This window comes from Dendrobates tinctorius, unplaced genomic scaffold (assembly GCF_039654945.1).
Source record: "Dendrobates tinctorius isolate UK_male_01 unplaced genomic scaffold, ASM3965494v1 ptg000007l, whole genome shotgun sequence".
Taxonomy (NCBI): domain Eukaryota; kingdom Metazoa; phylum Chordata; class Amphibia; order Anura; family Dendrobatidae; genus Dendrobates; species Dendrobates tinctorius.
The window spans coordinates 44,287,472-44,300,704 of record NW_027361675.1 but is presented as its reverse complement, the minus strand read 5'-3'; the positions used below and the strand labels follow the sequence as shown (position 1 = coordinate 44,300,704).

The 13,233-nt window shown below is 42.7% G+C and overlaps 1 protein-coding gene across 2 annotated transcripts in view; it reads left to right on the top strand.

The window, feature by feature from the left end:
- Positions 1-12,451, top strand: part of RBBP7 (RB binding protein 7, chromatin remodeling factor) — an 82,892-nt gene extending 70,441 nt beyond the window's left edge. For both annotated transcript variants that reach the window (XM_073574081.1, XM_073574087.1), the window contains exons 11-12: positions 11,939-12,049; positions 12,190-12,451. In XM_073574081.1, coding sequence (XP_073430182.1) covers positions 11,939-12,049; positions 12,190-12,258 — 180 coding nt within the window. In that variant the 3' untranslated portion in view covers positions 12,259-12,451. The remainder of the gene's footprint in view (positions 1-11,938; positions 12,050-12,189) is intronic.
- The last annotated feature ends 782 nt before the right edge of the window (positions 12,452-13,233 follow it).

Genomic DNA, 13,233 nt, shown 5'->3' with positions numbered 1-13,233 from the left:
AAGTCTGGCGTTTTCCATCATTAGGCAGAACCCAGTGCCAACTGCACCAGCATATGGTCTCACAAGAGGTCTGAGGATCTCATCACGGTAGACAAATGGCAGTCAGACTACCTCTGGCGAGCACATGGAAGGGCTGTGCGGCCCTCCAAAGAAATGCCATTACTGACCCACTGCCATTCCGGTCATGCTGAAGGATGTTGCAGACAGCAGATCGCTCTCCACGACATCTCCAGACTGTCAAGTCTGTCACATGTGCTCAGTGAGAACCTGCTTTCATCTGTGAAGAGAACAGGGCGCCAGTGGCAAATTTGCCAATCCTGGTGTTCTGTGGCAAATGCCAAGCGTCCTGCACGGTGTTGGGCTTTGAGCACAACTCCCATCTGTGGATGTCGGGCACTCGGACCATCCTCATAGACTCTGTTTCTAACTGTTTGTGCAGACACATACACACTTGTGGCCTGCTGGAGGTAATTTTGCAGGGCTCTGGCAGTGCTCCTCCTATTACTACTTGCACAAAGGCAGAGGTAGCGGTCCTGCTGCTGGGTTGTTGCCCTCCTACGGCCCCCTCCACGTGTCCTGGTGTACTGGACTGTCTCCTGGTAGCGCTTCCAGCCTCTGGACACTACGCTGACAGACACAGCAAACCACCTTGCCACAGCTCGCTGTTATGATTTGGTCACCGAGGAGGAGAGCAAGCCCAAGCTAAGCCACAGAAAACCAGAGGTTGGTAGCAAAGCGGATTGCAGACCCCTGATCCTAGCCACACAACTAGCAGTAGCTGTGGAGCGTGCCTACGATGATCCTAGCTGCCTCGGCACAGCCGGAGAGCTAACTAAGCCTAAAGCAAGAAAGGGGAAATCTAAACTGCCCCAGAGCAGACCCCAAAGGAATAGATGGCCCCCAAACATATATTGTCGGTGAGACAAGATGAAAACACAAACGCAGGTAGGAAAATAGACTGAGCAAACGATGGGGCCCACACTGACTAGCCAGGACAGGAAAGACACTGTCTGCAATCACGCAAAAAACCATGCAAAAAAGTCCAACACGTCTGATGCAAAAAAAATACTGAAGTCGCATGACTTCGCCCACTATATCAGCACCTTGGTGTATTCTGAAAGCAGAGCAAAAAGAGGCCAATCTAATGAGGGACAAAAACTAACTGGCACAATCAGTAACTTATGGATGGTGATTCAGCACAGCCCCAGCCGGAGCTGGCTGACCCACACAAAACTGAAATAGACAAAACCAGATCAAATGTAAACCGAATAGCAAATGAACACTTAGCTGAACATGCAGGGACTGAGCTGGAAACTAAGACCTTAGGAGGCAGGAAGAAAATCACCAGCAGGGATAGAGGGAGTTGGCTGTCTTAAATCCCGGTCTGAAACCCCAGATCTCCAATCGTCTTCCTCATTATCAGGTGACAAGCCTCTGTTAATCAGATCAGCTCCATTACCTCCAGTAACCACCAGAGGGAGCCCAGAAAGAGAACTCGCAACCCCTGTCAATTTGGCCAGCTCCACTACCTTCAGCAGTAACCAGAGGTAGGCCAGAAAGCGAATTCACAACAGCTCGCATTGATGTGCCATCTTAGATGAGCTGCACTACCTGAGCCACTTGTGCAGGTTGCAGTCCGTCTCATGCTAGCACGAGTGTGAAAGCACAACCAATATTCAAAAGTGACCAAACATCAGCCAGAAAGCATTGGTACTGAGATGTGGCCTGTGGTCCCCACCTTCAGAAACACTCCTTTGAGTGTCTTGATAATTGCCAATAATTTCCATCTGTTGATTGCCAATAATTTCCATCTGTTGTCTATTCCGTTTGCACAATAGCCTGTGAAATTGATTGTCAATCAGTGTTGCTTGCTTAGTAGACAGTTTGATTTCACAGAAGTTTGATCTACTTGGATTTATTCTGCCTGAGTTCCCTTTATTTTTTTGAGCTGTGTGTATGTATGTATGTGTGTGTGTATATATATATATATATATATATATATATATATATATATGTGTATATATATATATATCCACCCCACATTTTCCCCATTCAAAATAAAACAATAAAAAAATCAAATACATTTGGTATCGCTATGTTCAGAATCGCCCGATCTATCGATAAAGGATTAACCTGATTGCTAAATGCCCTAGCGAGAGTCAAAACGCCAGAATTACGTTTTTTGGGTCATCACAGCGTTGTATTAAACTGCAATAATGGCCGATTAAAAGATTGTATCTGCACAAAAATGGTATAATTAAAAGTATCAGCTCAGCAAACAATAAATAAGCCCTCACCCAACCCAAGATCACGAAAAATACAAAAGCTACGGGTATTGGAAAATGGCTTTTTTTTTTTTTTTTTTTTTTTTTTTTTTGCAATTTCACAGCACTTTGAACTTTTTTCCTGTTATCCAGTACACAAGTACTAATGTATGTATGTGTTAAAACCAATGGTGGTGTTCAAAAGTACAGCTCGTCCTGCAAAAAAAAAAAGCCCTCACATGACCATATTGACCGAAAAATTAAAAAGCTATGGCTCTGGGAAGAAGGTGAGCAAAAACGAACAAATCTTCGATCATGAAGGAGACTGACAATTGCAGTCAAAAGTTGTTGTTTTTTTTTAAGAAAAATGAGAAATTCAAAACACCCCCCCCCCCTTTTCCCTCATTAAAAATTAAGAAAACAAATACATGGTATCTCTGTTCATAAGTCTTGATATCAAAAATTATAAAATCCAATCTGTAACCTCCATAAGAAGGGGGGAAAAAAAGCAGTTTTTCAGCTGATGCAACACCCAACTGTGTGATAATCAAAATATCAGACCTGCCCCATTAAACAAGCCCTAGGTCCATATCCTGAAAATGTTGAGGCTCTCAAGAAAAAAGAACCTAAGGGCCCCGTCACACATAGCAATCTTGCTAGCGAGATCGCTGCTGAGTCACAACGTTTGTGACACAACAGTGATCTCACCAGCGAGATCGCTGTGTGAGACAGCGATCAGTGACCGGCCCCCCTGCCGGTATTGCTGATCGCTGCAAGAAACCTCTGGACATTTTTTTCGTCGCTGATCTCCCGCTGGCCAGCACGCATCGCTGCTTGTGACAGGCGGGAGACCAGCGATCAGCTGTAAAATAAAAACAGTTATTCTCACCTTCCGGCGTCCCGTGCAGTCTTCCCGCCTCTCCACGCTCCCGGTCCCAGTAATCCTTTGCAAGAATGACCGAGACTTCGCGATCCCGCGAGAACGGACGTCATCACGGTAATTCTCGCAAAGGATTACTGAGGCGGGAATGCTGCGTGGGACTTTGGAAGGTGAGAATAACTATTTTTTATTTTAATTCTATTTTTGACATGAATATGGCATCAGCGCTAACGAACACAGCGATGCCATGCGCGCGGCGTCGCTGTGCTAATTGCTGGTGAAGCTGTCTGTTTGACAGCTCATCAGCGATCACATAGCGACTTATCAGCGATCCTGTCACGTTGATATCGTTGTCGGGATCGCTGGTAAGTCGCTGTGTGTGACTCCAGCTTAAGATTATAGTTTTTGTGGGGTTTTTTTTTTGTTCTTTGTAAACACAAATTTCTTATTTATTTATTTTTTTTTTTAACCACTTAAATAAAATAACTATGCGTGTTTTGTATCCGGAGAATCACATTGCTTGGTCACTTACTGCCAAATGAGCAAATAAACGCAGACAATTGTGTTGCCTGGTTTTGTCGTGTGTTTTTTTTTTTGTTTTTTTTTGTTGCTATTTTACCGCACTTGGAATTTTTTTTCCCAGCTTTTCAAGACAACACAATAATTTTATTTCTATAGCGCCAACATGTTCCGCAGCACTTTACATTTAGAGGGGACTTGTACAGACGATAGACATTACAGCATAACAATAATCACAAAGATCATAACAGATACCAAGAGGTATGAGGGCCCTGCTCGCAAGCTTACAATCTGAGGGAAAAAGGGGAGACACGAAAGGTGGGTGGTAACAATTGCCTTGATTGTTTGGACCAGCCATAATGTTAAGTGTGTAACCATATGGACACAGAGGGCTAATAGATGCCTAAAGCATGTGGGAACATGATACGGGGAACCTGGTTATGGTAAAACTTTTGACTGTGCCACACAGGGATAGTTAGGTTAATGTGAGGCGGTAAGCCAGTCTGAATAAATGAGTTTTCAGGGCACGCTTAAAATTGTAGGGATTGGGGACTACTCGTATTGACCTGGGAAGTGCATTCCAAAGAATTGGCGCAGCACGTGTATAGTCTTGGAGACGGGAGTGGGAGGTTCTGATTATCGAGGATGCTAACCTCAGGTCATCAGTAGAACGGAGGGCACAGGTAGGGTGGTAGACTGAAACAAGGGAGGAGATGTAGGGTGGTGCTGAGCCATGGAGTGCTTTGTGGGTGAGGGCAATAAGATTGTACTGGATTCTGGAGTGGATGGGTAGCCAGTGTAAGGACTGGCACAAGGTAGAGACATCGGTGTAACGATTGGCGAGGAATATGATCCTGGCTGCAGCATTCAAGACAGATTGGAGGGGGGAAAGTTTGGTAGACCGATTAGAAGAGAGTTACAATAGTCCAGACGAGAATGAATAAGAGAAACAGAATTTTTGCAGAGTCAAAGGTAAGAGAAGGTCGAATTCTAGAAGTGTTTTTGAGATGCAGATAACAAGAGCGAGCCAGTGATTGGATGTGGGGGGTGAATGAAAGCTCGGAGTCAAGTATGACCCGAAGACAGCGGGCATGTTGCTGGGGAGTAATAGTGGAACCACACACGGAAATGGCAGGGTCGGGTATAGGTGCATTAGTAGAGGGAGGAAACACAAGGAGTTCAGTCTTTGACAGGTTCAGTTTCAGATATAGTGAGAACATGATGTTAGACACAGCGTTTAGACAATCGCCTGTGTTTTCTAGAAAGTCTGGCGTGATGTCAGGAGACCAAGCGTATAATTGGGTGTCATCAGCATAGAGATGACACTGGAAACCAAATCTACTGATTGTTTGACCAATAGGGGCAGTGTACAAGAAGAGGGGGCCTAGAACCGATCCTTGAGGAACCCCAACAGTAAGGGGAAGATGAGAGGAGGAGCCAGCAAAAGATACAGTAAAGGAGCGGTCAGAGAGATAGGAGGAAAACCAGGAGAGAACGGTGTCCTTGATGCCGATGGAGCGGAGCATAGTGAGGAGGAGCTGATGATCCACTGTCGAACGCTGCAGAGAGATCCAAGAGAATTAGCATGGAGTAGTGACCGTTAGATTTAGCTGTTAGTAGATCATTATACACTTTAGTGAGGGCAGTTTCAGTAGAGTATAGAGAGCGGAAACCGGATTGGAGAGGGTCGAGAAGAGTTATCAGAGAGATGGCGGATCAGACAGGAGTGGACCAGGCGTTCCAGGAGTTTAGAGATGAATAGAAGATTAGAGACAGGTCTATAGTTAGCGGCACAGTTTTGGTTGAGGGATGGTTTTTTAAGTAGTGGATGTATGATGGCATGCTTAAATAAGGAGGGAAAGATACCAGAAGAGAGGTTAAATATTTGTTAGGTGAGGGGTGACAGCGGGGGAAAGGGACTGGAGCAGATGTGACGGAAATGGGTCACTGGTGCAAGTGGTTGGGCGAGAAGATGCAAGGAGCCTGCTTACTTCTGTGACTGGTTCAAACTCAGAGTGAGCTAGATGCAGTGGGGGAGGGAGGACAGTGCATGGTATGAGATGATTGGGAGATAATTTCCTGTCGGATATGATCAATTTTTTCTTTGAAGTAATTGGCCAGATCGTCAGCTCGAAGCTCTGTGGTTGGGGCCTGTACTCTTGGGTTGAGCAGGGAATGAAAAGTGTCAGATGTTTCGGGTTATTGGACAGTGAGGTGATGAGGGTGTTGAAATAGGTTTGTTTGGAGAGGTGAAGGGCAGTGTTGTATGTTCTAAGCATGAACTTATAATGGATGAAATCTTCGTGTGGAGTGGATTTTCTCCATAGGCGTTCAGCACACCTGGAGCACCGCTGCAGGAAACGTGTTTACACGGTTGTCGCTGTCTGTGTCTTGTTCTGTGTATAGGAGGTGCAAAATCATCCAGGGCAGTTTGAAGTGTTTCATTGTAATGCTTCAGTGCAGAATCAGGACATGAGAGGGAGGAGATGGGGGCCAATGAAGACTGAAAGTTCTTTGTAAGTTTCTGGGTGTTAATGGCATGTATGTTTCTATAAGTATGGACACTGGGGGTTACCTGAGCGGCCTGGCAGTTCTTGATAGAGAATGAAAGTAGGTTGTGATCAGAGAGTGGGAGAGAAGACCAAGTCGATGGAGTTTCCGTCTTCTTGCGTTGGAGAATTAGTAAGCTGCGAAAGGCCAAATGAGGAGGTTAGAGATAAGATGAGTAGCGATGGGGATGTTGAAATCGCCCATGATGAGGGTAGGGATGTCACAGGAGAGAAAATGAGGAAGCCAAGTGGCAAAATGATCCAGGAACTGATGGGAGGGGCCGGGAAGACAATACACTACCGCCAATCGCATGCAGAAGGGGTGTACAGTCTGATGGCATGGACTTCAAAAGAAGGGAAGACTAGTGAGGATACTTGAGGGATAACCTGAAAGGTACATTTTGGTGATAGAAGCAGACCAACGCCTCCACCTGCTCTTTTGTCTGATCTTGTTGTATGAGAGAAGTGTAGTCCACCATATGAAAGAGCAGCAGCAGCGGTAGTGTCTGACTGCTGGATCCAGGTTTCAGTAAGAGCCAGGAGTTTAAGAGAATTAGAAAGGAAGAAGTCATGGATGGAGAGTTTATTACACACTGAGCGAGGATTCCAAAGGGCACAATTAAGAGATATAAAGAAGGCATGCAGGGAATATTAATAAAATTAGAGGGGTTTCTGAGTGTAGCAGTTGGAAGGTTTGACTTTCTATAACATGGGGGACCAGGGTTGGGAGCAATGTCTCCTGCGACTAGGAGGAGGATAGAAAGAGTGAGCAGATGAGTGATTTGTGGGAGCTTCTCTTATGTTGAATGGTGGGACTGAATGGATCTGTGCAATTTAACAATGTGAAAAGAGTGAGTGCTATACAAAGGAGAGGAAAGGAGTGAGGGGCTGATATGGATGGAGTGTAGAGAGTTAATGCCAGGGCGGTGGATGTGTGTGAATGCAGCGGCCAGGATATAAATTACACAAATGCATATGGTATATATTTGTTGTACTCCAAATGTACAGGGAGTAGATGTATATAAATGTCTTACCTGTCTCCTGCCCTGTCTAACTGCCATGTTATAACTGCCAGCACTTTGATAAACTGTACTTCCATAAAGTGTGCATAAATGCTCCCCCCAAGCTAGGTCTGAATATATAGGATTCTAAGGCTTAGATTTTTTTTCTCGCTCTTCTCGTTAATCAAACTAAACTAAGACAGCAGGGCACAATAAAGGTAATTATCAGACAAACCAATGTCCAGGCCTACATGCATATCATAAACCACGAAAAGTTTCTTGACCTCAGAGCAAAAGGGGACAAGCAGAGTAAGTTGAAATAAATATATACCAGATATACGCTTGCAGAGTTGAAAAGACATGTATAGCATTCAGGATTAACTGCTTGCTGACATTGAATGGAGGAGTTGATTCAGAGCAGAGATTGAAAGAGGTGGTTACCAGATATAAGCTTGCAGAGTTGAAAAGACATGACGAAATGAATGGTATAATTCAAAGTACAACTTGTCCTGCAAAAAACAAGCCCTCACATGGCTGTCGACAGAAAAAAAAAAAAAATATGGCTCTTGGAATAAGGGGAAGAAAAAACAAAAGCGCAAAGCAATTACTCAGTTGTAAAGGGGTTAACTAAAAAAAACCTGCATTAAAATAAACTACCTATGGTAATATACTGTTATCAATGTTACACACTTAAAGGTTTAACCCCTTCACCCCCAAGGGTGGTTTGCACGTTCATGACCGGGCCAATTTTTACAATTCTGACCACTGTACCTTTATGAGGTCATAACTCTGGAACACTTCCATGGATCCCGGTGATTCTGACACTGTTTTCTCGTGACATATTGTACTTCATGTTAGTGGTAAAATTTCATTCAAATAACTTGCGTTTATTTGTGAGAAAAACGGAAATTTGGCAAAAATTTTGAAAATTTCACAATTTTCCAACTTTGAATTTTTAGGCCCTTAAATCACAGATACGGCACACAAAAAACTTAACTAACATTTCCCACATGTTTACATCAGCACAATTTTGGAACCAAAATTTTTTTTTTTGTTAGGAAGTTATAAGGGTTAAAAGTTGACCAGCGACTTCTCATTTTTACAACACCATTTTATTTTTAGGACCACATCACATTTGAAGCCACTTTGAGGGGTCTATATGATAGAAAATACCCAAAAGTGACACCATTCTAAAAACTGCACCACTTAAGGTGCTCAAAACCACATTCAAGAAGTTTATTAACCCTTTTGGTGCGTCACAGGAATTTTTTTGAATATTTAAAAAGAAATGAACATCTAACTTTTTTTCACAAAAAAAATACTTCAGGTTCAATTTTTTTTTTATTTTACCAAGGGTAACAGGAGAAATTGGACTGCAAAAGTTATTGTGCAATTTGTCCTGAGTACACTGATACCTGATTTGTGGGGGGGAACGACTGTTTCGGCGCATTGTAGAGCTCAGAATGGAAGGAGCGCCGTTTGACTTTCTCAATGCAAAATTGACTGGAATTCAGATCGGACGCCATGTCACGTTTGGAGAGTCCCTGATGTACCTAAACAGTGGAAACCCCCTACAAGTGACCCCATTTTGGAAACTAGACCCCCCAAGGAACTTATCTAGATATGTGGTGAGAACTTTGAACCCACAAGGGCTTTACCGGAGTTTATAACGTACAGCGGTACAATTAAAAAATGATATTTTTTCCACAAAAATGATCTTTTCACCCCAATTTTTATTTTCCCAAGGGTAACAGGACCCTAAAAGTTGTTGTGCAATTTGTCATGAGTATGCTGATACCCCACATGTGGGGGTAAACCACTATTTGGGTGCATGGCAGAGCTCGGAAGGGAAGCGGCGCCATTTGACGTTTTTGGCTGGCATTGAGATCGGACATCATGTCGTGATTGGAAAACCCCTGATGTACCAAAACAGTGGAAACCCCCCACAAATGACACCATTTTGGAAACTAGACCCCCTAAGGAACTTATCTAGATGTGTGGTGAGCACTTTGAACCCCCCCAGTGCTTCACAGAAGTTTATAACGCCCGGGCGTGAAAATAAAAAATTCGTATTTTTTCCACAAACATGATCTTTTAGTCACCATTTTTTTTTTTTTTTTCCCCAAGGGTAACAGGAGAAATTGGACCCCAAAAGTTGTTGTCCAATTTGTCCTGAGTACGCTGACACCCCATATGTGGGAGAAAACTACTGTATGGGCACACGTCGGGGCTCGGAAGGGAAGTAGTGACGTTTTGGAATGCAGACATTGATGGAATGGTCTGCGGGTGTCATGTTGCCTTTGGAGAGCCCCTAATGTACCTAAACTATTGAAACTCCCCACAAGTGACCCCATTTTGGACACTAGACCCCCCACGGAACTTATCTAGATGTGTGGTGAGCACTTTGAACCCACAAGTGCTTCACAGAAGTTTATAACGCTCGGACGTGAAAATAAAAAAATCTTTTTTTTCCACAAAAATGATATTTTTGCCCCCAATTTTTAATTTTCCTAAGAGGGTAACAGGAGAAATTGGACCCCAAAAATTGTTTTGCAATTTGTCCTGAGTAGGCTGATACCCTACATGAGGGGGTAAAACACTGTTTGGGCGCATGGCAGAGCTTGGAAGGGAAGGAGCACCATTTGACTTTTTCAACGCAGAATTGGCTGGAATTGAGATCAGACGCAATGTTGCATTTGGAGAGCCCCTGATGTGCCCAAACGGTGGAAACCCCCAATTCTAACTCTAACCCGAACCCCAACACACCCCTAACCCTAATCTCAGCCCTAGCCCTAACCCAAGCCCTAACCCTAATGGAAAAATGGAAATACATTTTTTTTTTTTATTTTATTATTTTTCCCTAACTAAGGGGGTGATAACGGGGGATTTGATTTACTATTTATGGCGGTTTTTATGTTTGGCAGCTGTCGCACGCTAAAAGACGCTTTTTATTGTAAAAATAGTTTTTGCATCACCACATATTGAGAGCTATAATTTTTCCGTATTTTGACCCACGGAGTCATGTGAGGTCTTATTTTTTGCGGGACGAGTTGACGTTTTTATCGGTACCTTTTTCGGGCACGTGACATTTTTTGATCGCTTTTTATTCCGATTTTTGGGACGCAGAATGAACAAAAACCAGCGTTTCATGAATTTCTTTTGGGGGAGTGCGTTTACACCGTTCCGCGTGCTGTAAAATTGATAAAGTGGTTTTATTCTTCGGGTCAGTACGGTTACAGTGATACCTCATTTAGGTCGTTTTTTTATGTTTTGTCGGTTTTATGCAATGAAAACTATTTTATATAAAAAATAATTTTTTGCATCGCTTTATTCTGCGAGCTATAACTTTTTTATTTTTTTACTGATGATGCTGTGTGGCGGCTCGTTTTGCGGGACAAGATGACGTTTTCAGCGGTACCATGGATATTTATATGCGTCTTTTTGATCACGCGTTATTACACTTTGCTTGGCGGTATGATAAATCATTTTTTGCTTCGTTTTTTATTTTTTAAGGGGTTCGCTAAAGGGGTTAACTAATGGGACAGTTTTATAGGGCGGATCGTTACGGACGTGGAGATACCTAATATGTGTACTTTTATTATTTTTTTTATTTTCAAAAAATGAATTTATTGGAATATATATATATATATATATATATATATATATATATATATATATATATATATATATATATATATATATATATATATATAATTTATTTATTTTTTTTAACTATTTTGGCGATTTTTTTTTTAAAATTATTTTTACACTTTTTTTATTTATTTTTTTTTTTTTACTTTATTATAGTCCCAGGTGGGACATCACTGTCCTGTGACAGATCGCTGATCTGTCACATCACAGATCACTGTGACAGATCAGCGATCTGTCACAGGCAGTGCCGAAGACTTCCTCATGCCTGCGCTTTGCAGGCACTGAGGAAGCCAGCTTCCTGCAGGCCCCCGAAGGCCCCCCGTCGCCATCTTGGATTCGGGGGCCTGTAGGAAAGGAACCCCCCGCAGCAGCGCTGCACATTGCGCTGCCGTGGGGGGCTCAGGGAAGCACGGAGGGAGCCCCCTCCCTGCCGATGCTTCCCTTTAACTCCCGGTACACCACGATCGTGTTTGATCGTGGTGTGCAAGGGGTTAACGTGTCGGGTGTCAGCTGTGATAATCAGCTGACACCCGGCCACGATCAGCGGCGCTCACCACGTGGGCGCCGCTGATCGCGGTAGACGTACTATCCCGTCCATGGGCATAGGGTCCCATGGACGGGATAGTACGTCGGATGTCAGGAAGGGGTTAATCAACATTTATTTTATTTTTCATATTTGCTAACAAGGGTTATCTTTTGTGCTTTTTTTCCCTTCCCCCCCCCCCTTTTTAACTTTGCAGTTTTCCTTTCACTCATCCTAATGATCCTTCAGCATCTGGGTCTGATGAGACCTAGCTGCTCTGTCATGGTAGTGGTCATCTGGTGAATGTGATTATCTGTTCAGTGTGTGAACCTGTGTAGTGTTGGCTGTTCTCGTCAGGGTCCTTGGTTGATTGCAGAGTACCTGATCTGCTTCTACTAGAATACAAGAGCTTTACACTGCATTTCCCTGGACGTGTTCCCCCTATGCTAGCTAGCTGCTGTCAAGACAGTCTTTAGGTTTTTTTTTAAAGTGTTTGTTGTAAAGAAAATATTGTTCCAATGTATCTTAAAGTAAATTCCTTGTTTTAATAGTTTATCCATGGAGGACACACGGCAAAGATATCAGATTTCAGCTGGAACCCAAATGAGCCGTGGGTCATCTGTTCGGTGTCTGAAGACAACATTATGCAGATTTGGCAGATGGTAAGTTTATTTGGATTGGTGCACACACAGCTTATGTTACTAAATATTCTCAAATTTGATCTATGAAGTGTGACTTTGCATTGTTGTTGCCACTGTGTATTAATTTTGCTTTTAAGTTCTTGAGCTTTTTTGTTTTCCAGGCTGAGAATATTTATAATGATGAAGAACCTGACATACAACCTTCTGAATTGGAACCACAAGGATCTTAGACATTGCCTTTTTTTTTTTTTTCCCAATGCATTCTTCCACGCAGTGTGAAGTGGTTGATATTCATTTAAGTTATATTATTAACTGAATACAGCACACTTTAATTTTTCAATATATATATTGTATTGTACTGATAATGTTTGTATGTGACAAGGCTTGCGAAATGGTTGGTGGAATAAAAATTTTCTTCCTGTAGTCTCTGAAGTCGACTTTATATGTGAAAATGAAGTGACCAAGAGTCACATTATTCATTGCCTGAAAGTATAAATTCCACTTTATTTTCACTGTTGCTCAATAGGATATGCGTACATTTCCATGGAGCTAGCAATAATAGTAAAATACTAATTGCTACTAGTTGATAAGCCTAACAAAGCTCAACAAGTAGAGAATGAAATGCTGCAACAAATGACTAGAGGGTTCTGACAAAAATATTTAGACTTGAGTCCCCAGTGGCTGATACCTTTTTAATGGCCAACTGTATCCTGAATCAAAATAGAGGGTTCCTATGCACAGACCATGAACTGAGGCAGCTAAAATTGCTTCATATCACAAGGATGGGAGGAAGCACAAGTCACAAGTGCATATACAGACTATACAGCAGGAGATCGTTGCTCCTGTGATAATACAGGCAGGGAAATGTTACCTTTCAGAAAGCAGTTGCCAGCCCCAGCTGTCAGCTGTATACTTGCATACCATAAGTAACTTGTTCTTCCTTCCCTGGCCATGATCTGTGGTATGTGTCAACCATGAAGTCAGACTTGGCAAACAAGGTGGTGGATACACATAGGGGCATGCGTATAAAATTCTCAGCATGGGAACACTTTTAAAGGGGCTGTCCCTTAAACAAAGTACTTATTTAATAGACCTTGAAATAAAACTTACTGTAGTAATCAAGTTCCACAATTACAGATATCTATTGGTAATTTTAATTGGAGGATGGCGGTACATCGATATTCAAGAAGTTAAAGGTGATATCC